Source organism: Callithrix jacchus, chromosome 14 (genome assembly GCF_049354715.1).
Source record: "Callithrix jacchus isolate 240 chromosome 14, calJac240_pri, whole genome shotgun sequence".
Taxonomy (NCBI): Eukaryota; Metazoa; Chordata; class Mammalia; order Primates; family Cebidae; genus Callithrix; species Callithrix jacchus.
The window spans coordinates 99,915,779-99,938,994 of NC_133515.1; the positions used below are offsets into that span (position 1 = coordinate 99,915,779).

The 23,216-nt window shown below is 42.4% G+C and overlaps 1 protein-coding gene across 6 annotated transcripts in view; it reads left to right on the top strand.

Annotated features, from left to right (window-relative positions):
• The window catches only part of NBAS (NBAS subunit of NRZ tethering complex), a 454,285-nt gene that overhangs the window by 399,134 nt on the left and 31,935 nt on the right, over positions 1 to 23,216 (top strand). For 5 of the 6 annotated variants that reach the window (XM_054245191.2, XM_054245193.2, XM_054245192.2 and 2 more), the window contains 2 exons: positions 5,464 to 5,592; positions 17,538 to 17,945. In XM_054245191.2, the coding sequence (XP_054101166.2) occupies positions 5,464 to 5,592; positions 17,538 to 17,813 (405 nt within the window). In that variant the 3' untranslated portion in view covers positions 17,814 to 17,945. Of the gene's footprint in view, positions 1 to 5,463; positions 5,593 to 17,537; positions 17,946 to 23,216 lie in introns of those variants that run through there. The other variant, XM_078349936.1, reaches the window with a different exon arrangement.

The following is a 23,216-nucleotide window of genomic DNA, read 5'->3' on the forward strand; positions in this document are numbered from 1 at the left end:
TTCCTAGAGAGAATCTAATGCCTGATGATCTGTCAGTGTCTCCCATCACCCCTCCATGGGACCATCTAGTTGCAGGAAAACAAGCTCAGGGTTCCCACTGATTCTATATTACAGTGAGTTGTATAATTATTTTGTTATTTGTTACAGTGTAATAATAACAGAAATAAAGTGCACAATAAATGTCACGTGCTTGAATCATACCAAAACTGTCCCCACCCCAAGTCTGTGGTGCCAAAACGGCCTACAGGGACCACTTGTTGTGTATTACCTTTCAGCCGCCTGGGAATAGGTAGTAGACATACCAGTCCTCAGCAGTAGTATTCTCATCAACATTCCATTTAAATTTTACATACACAGAAGAAAAGTGCGTTCTTTTTATTGATGAATGTGCAAGAAGCTGTGCTTTCTGTTTCCTATCAGAAAATGACTTGATGGCTGAATGAAAAGTTCTGGTTTAGCTGTGATGATTCAGCTCCCTAATAAGCTTCTACAGCCAGGGGTTGGTACTTTGACGAATAGAGTAATACATTCAGTTTATTCATAATGGTCTCATTTGATCTCGGAATCATCTGGTTGGTGTCGCTGAGTGTTTTTAAGAGATCAGAAAAGATAGCACAGTACCTAAAGCACACATCTATTAGAGCACTCTTCATACCACATCATGGAAAGGGATTTCCTGCCTCTCCACTTCATTAGGACTGGGAGCCCCTTAAGGGCAGGGAACATCATACGTAGAACAGAAAGAGCTCTAGTAATGCTCGAAGCTGTACTGTTGCTCTTCCAGACTGGGCCACATCCATGTGGACAGGAGAAAATCACCAAAGTCTCTGGATCTTTGTTTTCTGGTCTGTGAAAGCAGAGGTTAAACTGGATGGGAGAACACTAGTTCTGTCTATTCTGTAAGGAGAATGAGCTGAGGCTATCTGTGTATTGCCTTGTCCATAGCATCATAGCACGTAATTCACTCCCTTTCATAAATCTGTAATTCTCTAAGGATGAGAGAGGAGATATTGGGTCAAACCCCGTTACAAAGTAGGTCATTATCATGTCTCTGTTTACTTTGATGAAACAAAAGATTTAAGGAGTTCTGTTGTCACAGTGACTTCCTTCATTTTCCTTAAACCACCTCAGTTTCTGTCTCTCAACGGGGCACATTTATTGATGATTTTTTTCCTGAGGATGCTGTGATTAGAGGCAATTTGCAAATGGTAGGTACTGTTTTCACTGATGGCTAAATGTGCTCAAATGTGAATTAAAAGTGCTACAGAAGAAGAAACATTACTATTCAAAAGTGGCAGAATCTTGTTAAGTTTATTTTACTGCATTTGGAAGTTGAACAGTTTCATTCAGAGGTCCACAATGTTTTGTGTCACTGTGGTGGTAAAATGATCTGTTACTTAATGTTTTTTTCCTAAATTCAATACCCTTTGGTTGCCCTACTCCGTGATTTAGGAAACGTGTGTGCCTGATTGCTTATGTCAGGGTACTTAAGAGTGCTCACCTTTTTCAATCTCCATTTCCTGTTTTTCACTAAGCTCATACTTACAGACTTTTAAAAAAAATTTATGACTTCTTGGAATGCCTTTGTGACTGCCTGCTATTGCTCCTGGGACATGCTCACTTACGGCCATGATGGTTTTCCTGATAGAAAGTATCATCAACAGGATGAGTGACTTTTCACAGGTCCCATGTCCTACAATCTCAAAAGTTATGTATCCTTCTCAGCTTGTATCTGTGGCAGTATATGAAGCATTCTCAAGAGTTGGGGTAGGTAGAACAAGAAACTGGCATAAAGCAGTTTATTGGCATTTAAAGATTTAAAATTCTAAGGTTCAGCTATTTGTGACTGACCCTGAAGGTACATGATTTCGCTGAGGCGCAGCTTGAATTAGTCACCGATGCTCTGGGTCTATTGTGTGGAATTAAGTCACCCGGCTCATGAGTGAGCCTTAATAATTTCCAGCTTCTAAATCTCAATATGATTGTTCTCTATCAGGATTGAGCCACTTTTGATAATGTCAAGAGCTTGATTGTTAGAATCAGACAAGTTATGCAATAACACTCAAATTATTTAACCTTTTTACCTCCACTTTCCCCATGTGATTAGTAGGGCTAAGATCACACCCTTCTCAAAGGATTTGAGGAGAAATTAAATGAGATGATGCACATTAAAACAAAGCATGTAGCAAATCCATGATGTTCAGCTCAGAGCAGCTGCCTTGCTAGGTAGAGATCTTAGACAAGAGGTGCGGTGAGAGCCCTGGAGGTCGGGCAGCAGGCCCTGCACAACCTCAGAGTCTCTGGAGGACCCAAAACCAGAGCTGCTGCAGTGCCCAGTTGGTCCAGGTGCAGTGCATGGTGGCCAGTGTGGAGGCCCAGCTGGCCAAGATTGTGATCAACTTGGGGCCGCAGGACCAGCAGTGCCGGGGCTCTGGACATCCAGGCAGCAGCAATGGGAGCTCAGCCTGTTCTAGACCTGCCAGAGGGCAAGGACTGCAAGCTGCCTTGCAGCCCCCATGCAACGCCCAGGGCATGTAGCAAGCCCCTCGGTCTCTGCGTCGCCCATCCCTGCACACCTTGTACCCCTAGTTCCTGCTGTAGGCCCTGTAACACCTGTTGATACTAGATGCTCCAGGGACAGTAGGAGAGTTACTTAAGGACAGAAGGTGTGTTGGTGAACTGGCCCTGCTTCTCTCATGATTGTCAGGCCACGGGGACAGTTCCCAAATATATCTTCGTAAATCCTAGTCCACAGGGAGAACAAACACCTGGGTTTGTGGTCTGACTCTAAGCCTCCCGCCTAATCCTCTCCATCCAAGGCCTCTCTTGTTCTGTGTCCTGATGGTCTGACAGCTTTGAACTGCGAAGGCATGTCAAATGAGGTGTTTTGTGGTTTTCTCTGCTGCTTTGACCTTTCTTGCCGTTCCCCAAATCTCTTTGTAAATCTCTTAATAAACTCCCTCTTGCAACAAGGGGAAAATAGCGAACAAACATAGTAGAGGATTTAGCACTTAAAGACAGAGTAAGCACTTGGCCAATAACTGGGTGCTAAGAGATGAAAAGTAGTCAGTAGCTCACCTAAAGTGGCTTCCTCCATTCTTGGATGTCCTTGCCTCGCTGTGTGCCATCTATCCATTATGCTTGTTCAGAGGGGCACACAGGTTATTCCATACAATTTGTCATGAAAGCCAAGGTCAGCCAAGTGTTATACTTAGTCTAAATATCATAAATCACTGAGAAATACTTGTTTACTCATCACTGATAACTTATTGAGTGTGTATTCAGAGGGGGAGTTATATACAAGGAGTTTTAGTAATGGCATGTACCAAGCAATTTGAGAATACAGAGAAGGAACAGTATTCTTGCCCACAAGCAAGGCAGGTAGACCAATGAATGACTATCATAATACAAGATAAAAAATAAGGAAGGAAATATTTATACAGTACAGTTAGAACATAGAGTGCTAACCTGCGACATTCAAAGGTGCTTTTGCAAAGGAAGTACAGTTTTTCTGTGCATTTAAAAATTGATACTTAAGAGCAAGTAGGGGATTAATCAGACAGAGAAAGAGCAAAGGTTACATTATGTGCAAACACCTGGAGATGCGAGAGAGTCCAGCACCCAGCAGCCGCACTGCCTAATATGGTAGCCACTGGCCCCGTGTGGCTTACTAAAATTAAAATCTTTAAGCAAAATTAAAAATGCAGTTCCTTGATTGCACCAGCTCCACCTCAAATGTAGCTTGTGCCTTGTAGCTATAGTATTGGGCAGTGCAGATACAGAATGTGTGGGTTGTGTCAGAAGGGGCCCCACACAGCACTCTGTGTGGGATACACAGGTGGGGAGCGTGCTGTGACCTGAGAGGAGGAGGAGAGCACAGGACGTGGCCAGCCAGGCCAGTCTGTCATCCACAGGAGCTTGTTTCATGTTCCTAAATATCTTCTGCAGGTTTTGGCATCACAGGTGATAAGTCTGCATTTCTCTTTGGCACAGAGACTGCGCTGTGTCCTGTGTTCTTAAAGGCACGCTTAGTACTTTTAAATTAGAATTAAATTAAATTTTAAATTTAATTCTAAATTTAATTTTAATTTTAAATTAAATTAGAATTCTCAATGTTTGAAGAATATATTTTACAAACTGCTACCCAGTGAAGTGGGTTCCAACCCCCATATTCAAACTGCTACCCTGCTGCTTCTGATCATTGTCACACAGGTTTGTGTAGCTCTACCTTCTACTCTGAAATGTGAGGGCCTTGCTGATTTCAAGAAGAGATGTGGTGGGTGAAAGCTAAAACTATAATGAGCAAAATTCCAAAGAGAACTTTATCCTGGGCTTTAAATAGGAGGTTATTTGTGTCTCTTATTTTATTGATGCTCTATAATAACATAAAGCAATATTGAAAATATAGTAAATTTGAGTTTTTTCTTTTCTGATCTGCTGTCTGAATGGCACAGGAGAAAAATCAGTCCCATGGAAGCCAATGATTGTCAGTTCTTTAGAGCAACCCTTGCTTTATTGTAATAGAGTCATTTATTGTCTGGTTTTTGGACCAAAGTATTCTCTTATTTATGTTACAGCTGAAGTCAGGACCCAAATGGCAACACAGCTCAGCAGGGCAAAACAGCTTGCAAATCTTATTCTTATTCTTTTAGCTTTTGTTGTTGTAAAGGATTATCATTTGTTGCCCTATATGAAAGCCTGCTCCGTGATGACAGGTTCAGTTAGTAAAATAAAGGGCTGAGAATAAAATTCAGATACATCTGTGGAGATCCAAACACATTTTCATTTTTCTGCAACGTAGTTTTCGTGAAGATAGACTGTCTTAAGTATATTAAGGAGTCAGTTCATTTTGACATTAGAATGATAGACACATTTTAAAATATTTTATTGGCTGATTTCCTTTGTTTCAGTGGATGACAACTAGAGGTTGTTAACAATATTAACAATTGATAATACTTTTTATTATTATTAATCTTCTACTATATGCTGAACATTGTATGCTGTATTCATCAATACAAACTCTCTCACACACACAAAAACAAAAAACCACAAAGGAGCTATAAATACATACATTTTACTTATAAGGAAACTAGAGCTGTGAGAGTTCAAGAAAATGAATTATACCACTATATCTGTACAATGAGTATTACAAAACCATTAAAAAAGTGTTGTAGGTGAATATCTGACAACCTGGAAATCTGTACACAATTTATTGTGAACCAAGTGAAGTGGGTTCCAACCCCCATATTCAGTATATTCAGTGTGGTCTCGTGTGGCGTTACACATGCACGTATGCACGCACGCACATGCACGCACGCACATAGTCACGCACGCATGCACATAGGTACGCACGCACGTACATACGCACGCACATGCGCTACCATAGAAAAGGGTGGAATGATCTAGCCAGAACCGTACCGGTGAGACCTGGAGTTCTCACTCACCCCTGTTCTGTGGTTTCAGGGTGTGAAGGAGTTGTGTCTGCTTCTGCTTAACCAGTCCCTCCTGCTTCCATCTCTGAAACTTCTTCTCGAGAGCAGAGATGAGCGTCTGCACGGCATGGCACTGGAGCACATCGCGGCTGTCACTACGGTAGGCCCAGTTGAATTTACTTTCTTTTTCTTTTTCGTGTTTCAAAGGAACTAATTGGCACTTTAATAACACCATGGTTAATTGAAGACTACTCTATCTACAGTATTCTCTGACCACAATAGTCATTCCTGTTTTGTCCCAGCAGGGACAAATATTTATTTTATTTTAAAATAAATATTTTATTTTACAAATATTTACTAAGCTCTTCCCATGAACCAGACTCGTTGTTTTGGTGCTCACAATACAAAATCCAAATAAGAAGACAGTTTTCTAGAGAACCATGATGTTAGTGTCCTTAGGAAGAGCAAGGCAGCCATGAACTAGCAGTCCTCTTGCTATTTGAAATTTGGGTCTAGGGAACTCCCATCATTACACAGATTTTCCATCTGTGGATGTATGTGTTTGGTTATCCCCTAATTAAAGTTAAGACAGTGGTTTTAAGTACTGTTTACTGGCACCATCTGAAATCTCAAACTCTATTTCCTCTGGCAACCTATACCACCCCAGCAGCTTCTTGTCTTGAAGAGTATTGTACTGGAGTCATGTTGAGATTTCTTCCTCCAGGCTCGTTGTCTTGTTATTATGATTAGGAAGAAATTTTCTCTTCTCATTTAAAATTTTCCACTTTAGGATTAGATAGCTTAGGTTGTATTTTAACACTCATGTTGTATGATACTTACTGAAGCCCTTTTGTATGGAGATCATTCTCTCATTTGAAGTGTATGTTTGAGTATGTACACTATACACATACACATACATAAATGCATACATGAACACATACATAATTTTATATTGTATATAAATATATATACACACACACACACACACACACACACACACACACACACTATTTTTTGAACAAAAATGTGCCAGGATATCCTCTAGGGACCAGAGAAGGAAGGAAAATCTAAGCGAAGATATATGCTTGCTACCCAAGACAGTAAAAAGGTTGTTGAAAAGATATCATTGATACAAAGTTTTCTTAGTGGCAAAGGGTACAGAAAGTTAGGTAAATAATTACAGAAAGCAGAATATAATTGTATTTGGAAGTAACCATTATGAACAAAATGAGAAAATCAAATGTGTTTATTCATTTAGATATGTTTTTAAAATAATGTAAAAGCTCCCTCAAGGGTTTTGTGAATACCCTACCTGGTCACCAATAATTAATCGGAACAGAGGCCTCTTTGGGACCTTGACTAAAGTAGGGAATCAAGGGGACTTGTCTTTTGGTAGCCCTCCCACCTCTGTTGCTAAAATGAAGGTTGCGTATCTTAGAGAATTTATATGAAACAGAATTACAATGAGTTTTTTTCTTAGCCAGTTCTTTCTTGTAAATCCAAGAAACTGGGAAGAAGAGAAAACTTCTGCAAATTCTCGGTGCATTTTTTTCCCTCCCCATCCTCATATACTGTGTTACGCATTCTCACAAAAATTTGCCATGGGCGTCTTTGAGAATAAAACAGTGATGTATTATACATTGCCTTTCCACATTCATCATACATGGAGCTCTCTTGATGTACTCACTCCTGGATTCCATGGGAAAAGTATATCAGTTTTCATTTTAAAGATTCTTTATCTCAAATGCATCTGTCAGAACTGCAACTAGAACAGGGGGTCCCTAACTGCGAACTAATCTTACCACCCAGACAACTGCACCTTCCCCAACATACATACACAGTAACTATCAAAATAAGAAACTAAATGGTAATACTGCAATGCCCAAGTCCCTTTAATATGGCACTAATTTACTTCCGTGATACTTCAATCTGCATGTTAGATGTGCTGCATGGTGCTAAGCCTGTGGTTTTGAAACTGCTCTGCAGACTGTGAGTAGTTTGCCTGTGGTTGTGATGTTAGTGCACAAAACGTCTGTGCCCTTCAGATCCAAGAATCAAAGCCACAGGTATAAATTGCTAAGATGAGTCACTTGCCTACCATTCAGATCCTTCCTTTTAGATATCCAGTAATGAGACAGTTGTAACTTCTTTTTGTTTTGTTTTTATTTTTTAAATTTTTTTAAAGATGGGGTTTCTCCATGATGGCCAGGCTGGTCTTGAACTCCTGACCTCAGGTGATCTACCCACCTCGGCCTCCCAAAGTGCTAGGAATACAGGCGTGAGCCACCGCACCCAGCATTGAGACAACTGTAACTTCTCTGCACTAAGTTGAATGTTCGCATTAGGCTAGCCCATCTGTGCCATAAAAACGTGTCCCCCACAAAAATGCTAAGTGTCTTTGGACTTTTCGCATTCCCCAAAGAGCTAAGGTTTTGCAGAGTTTTCCATTTAAAAATCATGTGTTAGCTTTTTGAGATAATTTTAAATTCATGTTCCATTGTAAAAAAATAATATAGCACAGTCTCGTATTCTTCACCCAGTTTCCTTTAGTGGTGACATATTTCATAACTATAGTACACAGGTTGAACACCTCTAATCCAGAAATCCAAAATGTCCCCAAATTCAACACTTTTCGAACACCAATATGACATTCAAAGGAAATGCTCCTTAGAGCATTTCCGATTTCAGACTTCAGATTTTCAGATTAGGAATACTTAACAAGTAAATGTAATGCAAATATTCCAAAATCTGGAAAAACAAACAAACGGACACTTCTGATCTCAAGCGTTTTGGATAAGAGATACTTGCCTGCAATATTATGATCTGGTTGTTGACATTGATAGAGTCTGTCAATATGGTACAGATTTTATGAGTTTGGCAGACACTCTGTGTGTGTGTGTGTGTGTGTGTGTGTGTGTGTGTGTCTCTCCATGTGACATTGTCACCTGTAACTTCGTGTGATTACTAACTGCAGTCAAGGTATGGGACACAAGAATCTCTCATGCTGTCCTTATAGCCACAGCCACCTTCTTCCTCTTCACCTCCTGAACAACCCCTGGCAACTGCTAATCTGTTCTCCATATCTATAATTGTATAATTTTAAAATGCTACATAAATAAAATATGAAATCGCTGTAATTCATCATTGCTCTTCCAACACCATTAAAGGGCTGTGTTTACACTTTTCTAAGGGAAGAGTTTGAGTGGGCACTTCAGCAGGACTCATGTTTAGCCGTTTTCAAGTCATCCTTGGTATTGTGATGAAAACTGTAGAACTTTTGCTTTCTTTTGTTGTTTGTATTTTGCTATTGTCCATTAGCAGGGCGCTTGGTTCATCAGTAACTTCAGTTTTCCCCTTATTAGTTGTTGACAGTAGTTTCTATTGTCATTAAAAGGAAAATACCTGGCAAGGCACTCCTCTGATAGCAGTCTCTCCTGCACCATGTGCAGATCTAAGTGGAAAAGCACCCCCGCTTGTTTGCTGCTCGCTTGTATTATTTTGCTCTTCATTGTAACATACTGACAGCTTTATAGGTGTTTACAGTTACGAGGATGATGCTTAAGTGCTGACGCCAGAGATAGTACTGGCTTTTCCTCCGGTAGTAGTACCCATTTCTTTCTCCAAGCTTTTCTGAAATTGCAGACCCATGGTGCTTGTAACCTTTTATAAATGGCCAACAGCCTCTTTCCTGGGCCAGAAATGGAAAGTCCTTCCTTGAGATTGTATTGATGATGAATAATTAAAGCCCTGCATGGTATAGACTCCTGGATTGCCTTCTCCATCACTCTCAGTAAGATTGAGAGCTCACTTTCAAAACCTTATTCTAAGAAGGGTGATGCTACTGATGTGTTTGACTCGCATCTCTGGAATAGTCTCTGTTTGGATGGAAGCCTCTTGACTTATTCATCAAAGTAAGCAGATACGTATTGATAACTGTTTTGTATACTGACCATTCCCTATTTGTAATGGCTCTTGCTCTTCACTGCTTCCTCCTCTTTGGTACTGCTCAGTGCCTCTAGGGCACCCCTCATCCCAGCATTGTTCTGAACTATGCTGTGAGTTAAAACAGTAATTCATGGGGTTATAAGTATTTAGGACCTCTAACACCTAATTAAGGGTTTCACCTTGATGCCAATCATTACCATCTTTCAAATCCCATCTCTTTGCCAAGTACTATAAAAGGCACATTCTCTCTTTGTCTTAATGATCCTATGAGAAGACATTATTTTGGTTTCACAGATGAAAACACTGAGGCCCAGGGGTCATACAACTAGTAAGAAGCCAGAGCTGAAATATAAACCCCAGACCTAACATTCAAAGTCTATACTCAACCATGCTTCTGCTTTCAATGTAAGTAGTAGGGCTTTATTACATTGGAAAAGGGTTATTTCTACAGAGGCCTGAAGTTGTTGAAAGCAGCTTGAGGTATATAATATTAGCTCTGCAAAAGGCTAGAGCAGACCCAGTCCAGCAACTCACCTAACTGTACTTCCTTTTGAAGCCCACTCACTCCCTCAGGCTCCAGCTAAGCACTGCTGGGGGCTCTGTGCCATTTTGGGTGAGATCCTGACACGAGAGCACCTCCTGAATGAAACCTGCACCCCTTTATCTTAAACACATTGACCTTAGTCCTGCCCTGGGGATTTACTGAGATTAGTAGTCCTTTCAATGACAGTCCTTCACATATTCGATAAATGTGATTCCTGTCCCCTGTAATCTTGCCATGAAAGCACCAGAATCTTCCAGCATTATTTACAGTGGCCAGTGTCCAGGCTGGGGAGACAATCATAATGATTTTCAGAAAAGCATGTATGAAATCGGCATATTTATACAAAACCAGGAATCCTTCCTGTCTTTGTTCCCTTTTAACTCTATGCAGGTTTCCAGCCAGGACCTCCCTAGTGAGTGTCTCTTCCACCTGGAGTGCTCCCTAAGTATTGCCTTCTCCTTGCCTAGATCGGGTTTACACACTTTCCCTCTTGCCTCTGCGGGCCATGATAGCAGGCGCATTGAATTGGGGTCCTAACAGCCTCGTTTGGTGTCTTCAGAGTCCTTCTTTGGTGTTAATACTAATGTCAGTTAGTTTTCCTCTTAAGTGTATCCCAACCAAGTTAGGTTGCAGTGAGCCAAATGATTCAAGGAATTGAGCGAGGACTTGCCTTTACTCTTCCAGATACCAGTTGGTGGTGAATTGGCCTCTTTGAACAATCACTGTTCTTTGGGGTCTTTGAGTGCCAAGCTCTTTTCTCAAAATTGTGGGTATGTCTACTTATTTCAAACTGTCATTTTAACCTGAGCATACTGAGATCTGATGTGCACCTCCTGTCAGCCATCCTTAGCCTGTGCTCGGTTTTCTTGATGAAGGAATCTCTGCAGCAGCATCTCCCGGAGGTCTTAGCTGGATGAGTCCAGTGATAGGCAGGTCACTCTATAGGTCAGCCTAGATTCCTAAATAGCACGGGTGGTTAGTTAACTTACTTGGTATGAATAGACATATCAAGCACCCATGTGCACAGCCTGGCACTGTGTGTGAAGTGAGGAATAGATAAGATGTTTGTAAAGATGAGATAAAATATTACTGTCACTGTGCTTGAAGGAATTATTTTATGGAGAGACTGACATGTGAAATAATAACACAGAAGTTAACCAAGGTGGCAAGGAGGTAGGTATGGCGTGTGGAACTAGCCGGATTCAGAGCCCTCTTGGGTTTGGTCACAAAGGTAAAGAACCGTAAAGATTTTCAGAAAAGCATGTGTGAAATTGGCATATTTATACAAAACCAAGAAACAGAGGTGATCAAGCTTGGATTTTCAAAGATTTTCTCCCTCTCGTTGTTTGTCATAGTTTTGGTTTCAGAAGTAATATTAAGTGCTATGCCGTTGCATATTCTATTAAACTGATGGTACACTGAGAAGATGGAATCTGAGTATCATACTCAACTAAATACAGAATATGGAAATTATCTATAGGCATTTCTCCCAAGTATATGCTTATGTTGTTCTTTTATTTTTCTACTCTTGTGGTTGGTATTTCTAATAATTTTATTAGTAATAGTATATATGAGAACAGGACAAATATGTTTCCCTAAAGTAAACAGTGAAATAATATTAAATAATCATCTTTAAAGTAAATGAAATGAAGCCCTGCATGCATTATGCTTCTGGAATTTCAGCTTTCCTCATTATTGGAATTGTTGTTAGCTTGGTATAAATCCATAAAATTAAAGATTTTAAATTAGAAAAGGTTCATTACCTATTGTTGAAAGAGGAATTAAGCAGATAACATTTTAACTTTGTGCTTTAATAGATTTCTTTTCCAAGATCTGTAAAGTATCATTTATTCTCAAAAATTAATTGCTGACACACAAAAAACAATCTCTGACAGAGTTAGCAAGCATTCTACTCATCCTCTGATATATATAAGCCCTTCCCTTTCTGGAAAATCCTTTTTTCATGATTCGTTTGGCTGTATTAACATCAGCTATTTACTGAACCTGGACTCTGCACTGGCATTGTGCTGGGCACTTGAAAGCTTGTATTATTCCCAACCCTCACAGACAGTCTGTATTTCTGATGTGGAAACTGGAGCTCAGAGAGATCGTCCTTAACAAGGTCATACCGCTGTTCAGTGACAGAACCAGGATTGGAAATTTGTCTCTAACCCAAAAGCCTGTCTTCTTTTCATAGCACCAGACTGTCTCTCGCTGTAATTTAAAGTTATTTGATCAGGGGAATTAAGTCAACTAATCCTCTGGACTCATCTCATATTTATTTCTCACATCCAAACTGCATCCAAAAATGACAGAATATGTTTTCTTTCTAATGTCCTTTAAGCACCAGTCAACCCACTGACAGGACTGTGTCATTTTTCATGATCATATACCAAAGTCAATTCCTGATCAATTTAAGACTTAAATATTGTTAAAAGTCAGAAAATATAAAAACAATATATATCCGTTCCTTTGAGGTATTGTAACCTCTGAGAGCTAAAGCAATAGAATAAGTCTTAAAGGAGTAGATCCTTTCCTGACAATATAAAAGTGTAAAACTTCTGTACAACAAAAAATAACCGAAACAGAATTGTAAATAATAGGTTAGAATGTTCATCATAATGAAAATCAGGGTTAAGATTTCGGTTATACAGAGAATCCTTCATATGTGAAAGAGTGGAAAGCTGTTATAACTCTCCTAAAGGAGTGAATGATTGATTCTTCCCAAAACAAAAAATAAAAATGATAGGAAATTTATGGATAAATTCATTCTTGCAAATAAACAAAGTCAAATTAAAGCAGCCTTCAGGCACCATTACCTGTCTCCTAAATTAGCCAATGATTTTTTTCTTTTCAAAATATTGACACCTAAAGCTGAGAAGTTCATGACATGACACCGATGCTTTCCTACACTGTCACCGCTGTAAGCTGACACAGTTGGCATCATTGTGTGGTTGTACTTACATTCACATTTAGAGCCAAAAGAATGTTTCAGATACTTTGCCTGATATATTAATTTGCTCGTATTACCCTACCAAAGTGCCACAGACTAAGTGACTTAAACAAGAGAAGTCCCACAATTTTGGAGACCAGAATTCTGATGTCAAGGAGTGAACAGGGTTGGTTTCTTCCGAGGCCTCTCTCCTTGGCATGTCGATGGCCCCCTTGTCACTCTGTCCTCACGTGGTTGACCCTTGCTTCATGTGCATGTCCTGTCTTCTCTTCTTAGGAGGACCCCAGTTATATTGGAGTCTATCCTAACAACCTCATTTTACCTTAATTGCCTCTTTAAAGTCCCTCTCTGTAAATACAGTCACCTTATGAGGTACTGGAGGTAAGGGCTTCAACATATGAATGTGTGCAGGGACACAGGTCAGTCCATAGCACTCCAGTAATACCTCACCTGGTAACTTGTCCTACGCAGATCATTTTGATGAAAGTGTGTGCATAAAATCATTCATGGTAGTGTTTCAGGACTATCAAACAATTTAAAATGGCTGAAATATTTATAGAAGTCAAATAACTTATAACAACTATTTTGCAGCCATTAAAATTTTTAAGACTAAAAATTATGTAAAAACAATTACAAAATTCTTAGCATATAATGAGAAAAGTAGAATACAAATATCATCTGATTAACTGTGGGAAAAAATCTATGCACATGGACAGTATTCGAGAGAAAAGGAGGGTGAAATAATTCTCTTGCAGTGGTCCAGATATGGATTACCATCATATAGCCTGAAGAGGCAGACCTCAGATGTCCTGGGAGCATGGAGGGAGGAGGAATCGGCTTGGCCAAGAGAGTTAGAGAAAATGTGAGCAAGAAGATGGCGTGTTTTTTCTCCAATTATTTACACTTTTTTCTTTTTATTTCAAAAAGAAAAAGTAGGTTAGAATGAATAATGGGTGGTCAGAGAGTTCCAGGCTTCTGTAGTTGATAGTACTAGAGTTTTAGTACGTTTAGTACAAATTTTAGTTAAAAACAAGAAAAAACAAAGGCAGCTTGAGGCTTAACAAATTCACCTAGCAACTCTGCAGTGTGGTGCAAATGTCACAGTGCTGGAGAGTACTTTGGGACACTCGGCTGTGCTGATGGATGATTCAGTCTGGCCTTGGCACCCTGACACTGGGACCTGGTATGTGGCAAGGAACATCTTGGCTGTCTGTTACCTCTTCTGAACCTCGGACTCTGCTTTAAAGTGTACCTGTTGGAATGGGTCATTACAAAGGCCATCTCTTTCTTTATTCTTTTATTCTCTATTTGGTTCCCAAATAGGCACAGAAAGCTTATCAATGCAGTGTTTTCCTTGCAGCTGACAAGTATGAAGTGTTCTCTGGCCATTCTGTGTTTCTTACAAAGAGCCAGGCCCAGGTAGAGTGTCAGGGAAAGGAAATAAGATAAAGTCACCCACCCTGTTTTTCCAGCACTGGAAGCCAAACCCAAAATTCCTCCCAGCCTTTCCCTACTCACTGCCCAAGCTCAGTGCAGGTCAGCAAACCCAGACCCTTATCTTTCTTTAGGGAGCCTCAGAGCCTGCGAGGGCCAAGAGGAAGCACGCATTTATTTCCGTGTCTTTAGCATTAGGCGTTCTCAGCCAAGACAGCAAGCAGCAGGCTTTTGGAGAGAAGACAGCCTGCCCTGCCCTTCCACACCTCTTACCCTCCATGCCAGGATGTGAGCAGCTTCTGAAAAGCTGAGTATATTCAGCCAGAAACACAGGAAGGATTTGGGTTGCACTGGATAGAAACACAAACTATGAAGGGAATGAGAGGAGCAGTGGCCGCAGGCGTTAACAGAACCTGTCTCTTCCTCAGGCTGGAAGAATCCATCACTGCCTCTCTAGGAGTGTGTCAGCCTCCCAGAGGGAGGGTTAGTGTGTGAACTGGAAGAATAATAAAGGTGTCTTAGCCTAGAAAACGTATTCAGGGCAACAAAGAAAGTATTGCCCTGCAGTGTTGAGATTCTGAGCCTTTTATCTGTGTATCTTATCAAACATGTGCCTGCAGCATCCTGGCACACACTCTGTTCTCTCCTGCAGGGTTAGGTTGGGGGATTCTTTGTTTTGGAGGATTTACCAAGATAACACATACAGTAACTCAGATGCCCTTTGTGTGTGCACGCATTAGCATGTGCATGCATGTGGGAGGAGGAAGCCACATGGACTAAAAGAATGTGAGTTTTGGAGTTATTCATTCACTTGGGTATTCATTCATTCCAAGTCTGGCTCAGCTCCTAGCATGTGGCCACCCATTCTGGACAGGATGTTACAGGGGTGAACAGAAGAGACAAGATCTCAGCTTCATAGGAACTCGTGTTCTGGAGGGGAACAAACAACAAACAAGTCAACTAGTCTGAGACGTGGGCTTCCAGGCCACTCTGCCATGTAGAACTGGATGACACCTGACCTCACTGAACCTGCCTCTGTCAGAGGAGGCAAGAACTGTCTTGAAGGGATGTCTGAAAACTTCAAGGGCCTCTCAGGTTCTGGCACGAAGAGACTGTGCTGCTGAGGAACGAGCTCTGTGGGGTTGAGATCTTGTTTGCTAGGTATGAAGAGACAGGGAGAGAAGAGGGATGAAAAGAAGACATTCAGAACTCATAGGTAGCCCCAGCGAGAAGTCAGAGCTCCGTGCCCCTTCCAGCACAAAAGTGGGTCCTTTGAACCAGTGGCTTTTCTGTCATCTAGCTCCTAAAAACAAAAACAAAGATAAATGGACTTCAGTCTAAGTGTCTTTTGGGTCAAAGGTGGGCTGTGTAAGTGTTCATGAAATGAGAGGCCAGAGAAAAGACACTGAGGGTTTGCAGAGAGCTTCTTCAGTTCTAGAATCTAGTTTTATTCAGTCTCTGCAAGATAGGGTCTTTATCTTGTACTTGCGCAGCTTACAAAAATGTGACGAAGTTTAATAATGTAGGTTCACGCAGCCATTTAACAAATGTTAATGAAATGGGGTGCTGAAATAGAAAAATGATAAAACTTCTGTACCCTCAAGAATTTCCCAAATTACTACAAATTACATGCAAATTACTATCATGCTGGCTGGGCACAGTGGCTCATGTCTGTAATTCCAGCATTTTGAGAGACCGAGGCGGGTGGATCACCTGAGGTCAGGAATTTGAGACCAGCCTGACCAACATGGTGAACACCTATCTCTAATAAATACAAAAAATTAGTCAGGCGTGGTGGCATGCATCTGTTATCCCAGCTACTTGGGAGGCTGAGGCAGGAGAATTGTTTGAACCTGGGAGGCAGAGGTTGCAGTGAGTTGAGATTGCACCACTGCACTCTAGTCTGGGCAACAAGAGTGAAAACTTTGTCTAAATAGATAAATCCAGCTTGGGCAACAAGAGTGAAACTCCATCTCAAAAAATAAGTAAAATTATTGTCATGCAACATGAAGAAGCAGATCTCAGGGATGTTGTGGGTATGGAGGAAGGAGGAATCCTTGGCTCTGCTCCCAAGCCTTGTCCAAGAGAGTTAAAGAAAACGTCGGCAACAAGATGGCATTGGAGCTGACGTTCACACTGGGTTTTGAATGACCCCTATAGGTGGTAGGAAAGATTCATGCTATCTGCTAGTGGACAGGAGCTTTTATTCTCTCCACACTTCTCTTGCTTTGGTTCTTGTAGTCAGTAGACACAGTTGACCTTCATATCGTCAGTAGCCTTTCTTCCTTGTCACAGAACATGCAGGAAGAGTACATTGTGTACAATTGCATAATATAGGTGGTCTAAACATTAGTTAACTGGCTTTGACATTACTTCTGAGAGTCCTTCAATCCAAATTATTAAAAGTACACAATAGCATTAAGAAAAGTCTGTCAGGTAAGTGAGAAGCTCCGAATTTTGGTGACATGATCGGTGTGGACTTGATTCTTTACAAAAATATTGAAAATAATACATATATTTGGAAGACAAGACAGGGGAGAAGGATAGTGAATATGCAAACTGAAAGAACCTGTGAAACCATTTTTCAGAGGTGAGGTTAGTACTGAGCTTCCTAGAGGCTTGAGCAAGAACAGCTTAAAACCACACCGTTGGTGATCTTATTTGTACCAGTGGGCTTGAGGGACATAATCTTTTCTCAGTGGAGTACAAAACAGGTTCTCTTGTTCTGAAAACAAATTTTTTGTCATGTGTATTTATATTAAAGAAAGAGACGGAGTTAAAGAATGTGGATCACGGTGAAAGTACAAACGAAACAGTAAATGTGATTGTTCAGAGCATAGGCTTTGAATTCAAGACTGACCCAGATTTACAATCTGCCTCTACAACACTGGCTACGATGTGAAGCAAAGTTCTCACACCTCAGTTTCCTTATCTGTCAACCGGGAGGTAAAAGTGCCGGTCCTGGGGTTGAGTCAGAAGGCCTCAGTGAAGTAATGTTTGTCCAGTATCTGGAAGCTGTAGCGATTATTCCAGTGGGGTTCTTGGCACAGGGTTGTGTCTTATGTTAAGAGGAGCCCACGTCTGTCAGCCTAGTCTGTGACCTATATACTTTTAAACACAGGCCAGGGCATGAATATGATGAAGGCAGCCCAGTGGAGAGTGAGGGGTCCGATGGGGAGGCAGGCAAAGCAGACACCCCCTCATGCTGTGCCTGTCTTATTTCTTAAAGGTGAATGATTCCAACTGTGACCAAGAACTTCTTTCCCTGCTCCTGGATGCCAAGCTACTGGTGAAGTGTGTCTCCACTCCCTTCTATCCCTGTATTGTTGACCACCTCTTGGCCGGCCTCCAGCAAGGGCGCTGGGATGCGGAGGAGCTGGGCAGACACCTGCGGGAAGCCGGCCACGAAGCCGAAGCCGGGTCACTCCTTCTGGCCGTGAGGGGGACTCACCGGGCCTTGAGAACTTTCAGCACGGCCCTCCACGCAGCGCGGCACTGGGTGTGAGGACCGTCTGTGGCCCTGCTCTTTGGTCCGAAGAGCACCTACAGTTAAATGCTGTTCCCAGAAGCAACATGTGTACCCGCCGATTGTTCTCCGTGGTTCCAGCAAATTGCAAATAAAACTGTGTGGAAACGATGAGCAAACTGCCGCTTTTTTTAAACGTTTTTTCTTTCTTCTATGACCGGTGAACATACTTTCTTACTGACTGAGAAACTCTTATTGACTGAGAAACCTGCCTTTTCTGGAGACAATTCAGTTAATAATGTGTCCCACAGCTGTGGTTCAGCAGTTGGATGTGGTAGTGGATGGGATGGCATTAGAAAGGGAGTTAGTGTGCTGAAGGACTGTGACTGGTGCTGGGACAGGCGCCTTGGGCGGAGGGAGCACGGACCTGGAGTCAAGTCTCGGATTAGTTAAATGAACCCAGGCAAATTCTTCCACCTCTTTGAGCCTCAGTCTATTATGTATAAAAATGTTGTGTTATTTGTCTCATAACGTTGATGAGTATTATGCGAGGCTCTATCAGACACACATAGGAGCTAAAGAAATACTAACTCTCTCTTCTGCTCACTGGTGTCACAGTATACGAATTATGACCTTAAGGGCATAGCCAGATGATCAGGACCAATACATGATAGCTGCTGTGTGATTAGAGGCTATCACAATTCATGAGCGTCACCATGTTCAGGTTGACACATTTCATGTCCGTAAACCTACATAGGCAGGCGGGTGGAGTAACAGAGCCAGCATGCACAGTTAACACAGGTGGGATTGGCATCTTAGGGTTCACTGATTTGCATACAGCCAATCATAGCAAGGGTGTGAATAGCAACACCCTTAGGAAAACCTCCCATGCAAGGGCATTCCCTGTGATGGAGGATAAGGGTCCCAGGGCATAGCTTGCTGGCATCTGCTGCCACCACAGAGGTATGTGCTTGATGGTGGAGGCTCTAGACTTCACACCCCTGAGACTCATACCCGATCCAAGCCACAGCAGCAGCCGAGGTGCAGCCAGGGGGAGAGCATCCACACCTACACAGTGACTAGGGGGTGGTTGGAGGCATCCATCTACACTAAACCATGCTGGTCTTTTACCTCTGCCCCACAGAAATAATTTGGAGAGAGGGAGAGTGGCTGTGTATTAATAGGAAGGTTTAGTCTAGGCAGATGAGATAATATTACATCATTGTTACAGGGAATAATTTGCACAAGTATGTCATGTGAAAAGGCTACCTCTAATCAATTTCTGCATTGTTCTGTCAAAGCCAGCATCTCTGATCAATTTCTGCATTGTTCTGTCAAAGCCAGCAGGCTGAATGTAACGGGACTCTGTAGGGGGTCTTTAGCATATGGTGTATTGGCAGCCTCATCTCCACACCTCCCCCTGCCCACCCCACTCCCACCAGTGCCCTACACACAGCTGGTTGGGTTCCCCATCTATTTAAGAATAACACTGCTTCACCTTACAGTTCATCATCCCCATCATCATCGGCTTCACTCAATTCCACTCCTCTAGGTGTAGCTGCAGAGTACCAATGAAAGTCTTGGTCATTTTTGGAGGAGACTTACTGTGTCATTGCTCACTCCCCTGACCTCCCATTGAGTTTCTTGCCCAATTCAGTAGCGCCTAGAATTTGGGAATGGCTTGCACAAGCCTCTGACATGCTTCACAGGAAAGAGGAAGCTATATTTCTCCCAAATTAGGTAATGCCCGTCCAGACAGACCAACGAGGCCAAAAAGAAGCCTCCTAGAACTCTGATGGCACCACCTATGTCCTGTGGTGTTGGTCAAGCCACTCCCAGGAAGCATGCCTACTAGTAATGGGTTTTCCCTAACCTTGCAGCCAGCCTGCATCATTTCAGGTGAATGAAAACATCGAGTGAGCAGTATTCAGAGATAACAGTCTGTTTTAACAGATCCTTTCCAAGACCATTCTCTGCAAATTGCAGTATTACAGGTCTCAGAAGTCAGTCAGTATGACACCCTGACTTTATGGATGAGTAGACTCAGGCTCAGAGGGCTGAGTGACTGGCACAAAAGACAATAGAGGATTGTGGGGCACCACTCTCTACTTCTGCACCCCCACAATGCTTATGAGGAAGGGATTCCCTCCTAGAAACTCCATGGCTTTGACTCATGTCCTTATTTACTAGAAACCAAATTTAAAATGTTTCGGTAGTTTCTATGGGGGGAGGTGGGGGGAACAGAAAAAGAAGGAGCAAAAAATAAAGAATTCACTCAAGAATCACACCAATTGGAAAAATACTCTAGAATGCTCAGTTCCTCTTTGTGCTGGTATTTAGAAAGTTAACCATAAATGTTAGATGAAGTAAAATGGTATGTTGTCTTTCTTACAGTTAAAGATTCCTATCTGTTATCCCAGACCTTTCTCTTTAAAAACAAATCAGAATAAGCAAGGACTGCTCTGGCCCTCACTCACACTCAGATTCTATAGCTACACTTTGCTGTACATGGCCCCCAGGGTGAGCCAGTGCAGGGGGAGAGCCTCTGGGGTCAGATCCCCAAGGTGTGAAAACTGTGAGGCCTCTCTCTGAGCCTCAGTTTTCTCACCCATCACTAGGGCTAATAATGCTGAAGTTACTAATCAATAAGTAATTTTCTCAAGGTCACAAAGCTAGTAAGTAATGGAACCACAGTGCAAACCCCGGGTATGTAACCCTTGGCCCAATGCTGTGTTCACTTAAGTCACCAGAGCACTTCTAGATCCCTCTGCTGAGGAACCTGGTGGACATCCTGGAGAGCATTTGAATGGCACACTCTGCTCCATGTCCCATCTCCCTCTTTTGTTCAGGGACTGATAATATGGCAGAGGGAGACCATGAAATGTCCTGTGACTTTCTAATTGCAGCTGATGTCCCTGCCTTCCCAAAGGTGGAGCACACTCCATCTTCACTCCATTCAAGAGTTTTAATACTGGGCCACTGGCTCACACTTCTATTCCAAGCACTTTGGGAGGCCAAGGAGGGTAGATCACTTGAAGCCTGGAGTTCAAGACCACCCTGGCCAACATGGCAAAATGCTGTTTCTCCTAAAAATACAAAACTTAGCCAGGCATGGTGGTGCACACCTGTAATCTCAGCTATTCGGGATGCTGAGGCACAAGAATCACTTGAACCAAGGAGGCAAAGGTTGCTGTGAGCTGAGATCGCACCACTGTGCTCCAGTCTGGACAACAGAGTGAGACTCTTGTCTCAAAAAAAAAAAAAAGTTGTAATACTGAAATGCATGAACTCCCCTCTTTCTCACAGAATAATACACAGGGCCCTTCATCCAAACCTTCCCTCATATCCCAGATTTTCCAGAAGGTGTATGCAGATTTAACCACTATTAACATTCTCCATAGACAATGATTATTGTGGCATCACTTAGCTTACTAAAATAAGGTTAAGACAAAGACTTCCAAAGTGTTAATATTCACGTTGAAGGCCATCTGGACCGTGGTTATCGCGGTCTTTGGCGATAATCACGTGGTTATCAGTCATGACTGCATATCAGAATCACCTGAGGAACATTTAACCCAAATTGAAGCCCGAGTCCCTGAGTCCCTCACTCCTACTCGCAATCTGACCAAGTAAGTCAGAATATCTAGGGTTGGTCCCCAAGAGTTACTGAACCACAGCCAGTCAGGAGAGCAGGGTTTGTGTCTGGTTTCTTCTCTCTTGTTGGCCATGTCTCTGCCCACTTTCCTTTCACTCAGAAGCACACAGGGAAAGTGAAAAGGATGATTCCTGGCTGGCAGCTGTGAGCAACTTGCAACACCAAAGCTCTCCAGTTTGCAGTGGTAGTCTCAAGGACTCTCCCTGCCAGACCCACTCTGGAAAGGCCTGCTGGGAAGAGGGGGATGCTGGACTGGACTTGGGAAGGGATGGATCTGTCAACTCCCAATTATCTTTGCCCTGTTCTCACACACGAGAGTGTGCAGGAGTTGGCTTTAAAAACAAGGGATCCAATTTTTAAAAGAAATGAGAAGTCCCATTGCTTCCCTAACCTGGAGCTAAATTTGGATCTGCTGTTGATGTCCTCTTCCCAGTCCGTGCAGCTCCCTGGGTCTGAATAGCAGCAGCCCTGTGGAACCGGATACACTGTTTTTCCCTCACCTTGAAAACTGGGTCTTACCTTTTTGGAAAAAAACTCATTATGATAAATGTAGCAAGAGAGCATTCAAATGCAGTTTGGCCTATTTGGAGAGAGACTGCATTTTTCCCCGGTTAGCTGCAAATGCAGCAGCTCAGTAGTCTAATTTAACTCCAACAGCTGGGAATTCAGTATTTCTTCTTAGTAACTTGAAGCTCATTCTAAACTTACGATGGCTGATACAATGAGAAAATAGGTAAATGGACTAATGGGTGTTCCAGGGTTGAAAGGAAGAAAAGGAGGCTTCTTGTTTGAGTACCCATACTGTGGGTTATGGTAGCAGCAGTAGACACGAGAAGAAAGGCGTGGTTTCCTTTTGCTCTAATGAATCCAGAGTTTTTAAGACTTGAGACTACCACTGCAAAATGGGGAGCTTTGGTGTTGCAACCTGCTCACAGCTGTGAGCCAGAAATCCTCCACATCAAACTATTGCTAGGAAAATGAAAAATAACTCTGATGCTGGTGTTGGACTACTGCAGTGTGAGTTTCTCCTCCCCAGTGGCTGTCAGAGTTCTGGAAGGTTGCCTCTAGACACAAGGCAAAGATTTCCAAAACCAGCCTTCAGCAATGGTCAGGGGATGAGGGAGTTAGGATATGTGGTTCAGATGACCTGGGATGTTCTGAAGCTGGGGGGTATCCTGATGCTTTACTAGTGAAAGGGGAAGGAGCAAGACTGGAATTTCTGCTGTGCTAAGTCTTAGGCACATGGGATTCCTGTTGTCTTGACAAACTATGCATCTGTTGCAGAGGCAGGGCTGTTTGGAAGAAAACACTGGATTGGAGTCGGGGATCTGGGTTTAAGCAGCTTCATTTGGCTTTCTCTGTATCTGCCCATATCTCTCTACTGTTGTTAGGCTCAAGCAACAGTAGGGGGCGCTTCCTCCAGTGTCAGGAGGGGAGAAAGGGAACCTGAGGATACTGGAGGAGAGGACGCTGGGGGGGAAGGTAGACTGTAGGCATGGACCATCTGCACGTGATATGGTCAGGAAGTTAGACTCTCTAAAATCCTAAGGCAACATCCCTAGTCTCCCTCTTGTGCTCTGTTTTTCTTTGGACACTTGAATTTTCAAGGACTCCCTCCTATGCCTGAGCTACTTAAGAGATCAGGACCCTTAGAGTTCTGTCTTTTTGGGAGGACAACAGCCACTTGGTTTACAAAGCAGGAGACTTAGCTGGGTCTTCCAATGCCTGAAAAAAGCTGCCCTGGCTGAGAGGAACTCAGGCCACTGCAAGTTCCCACATCGGGACAC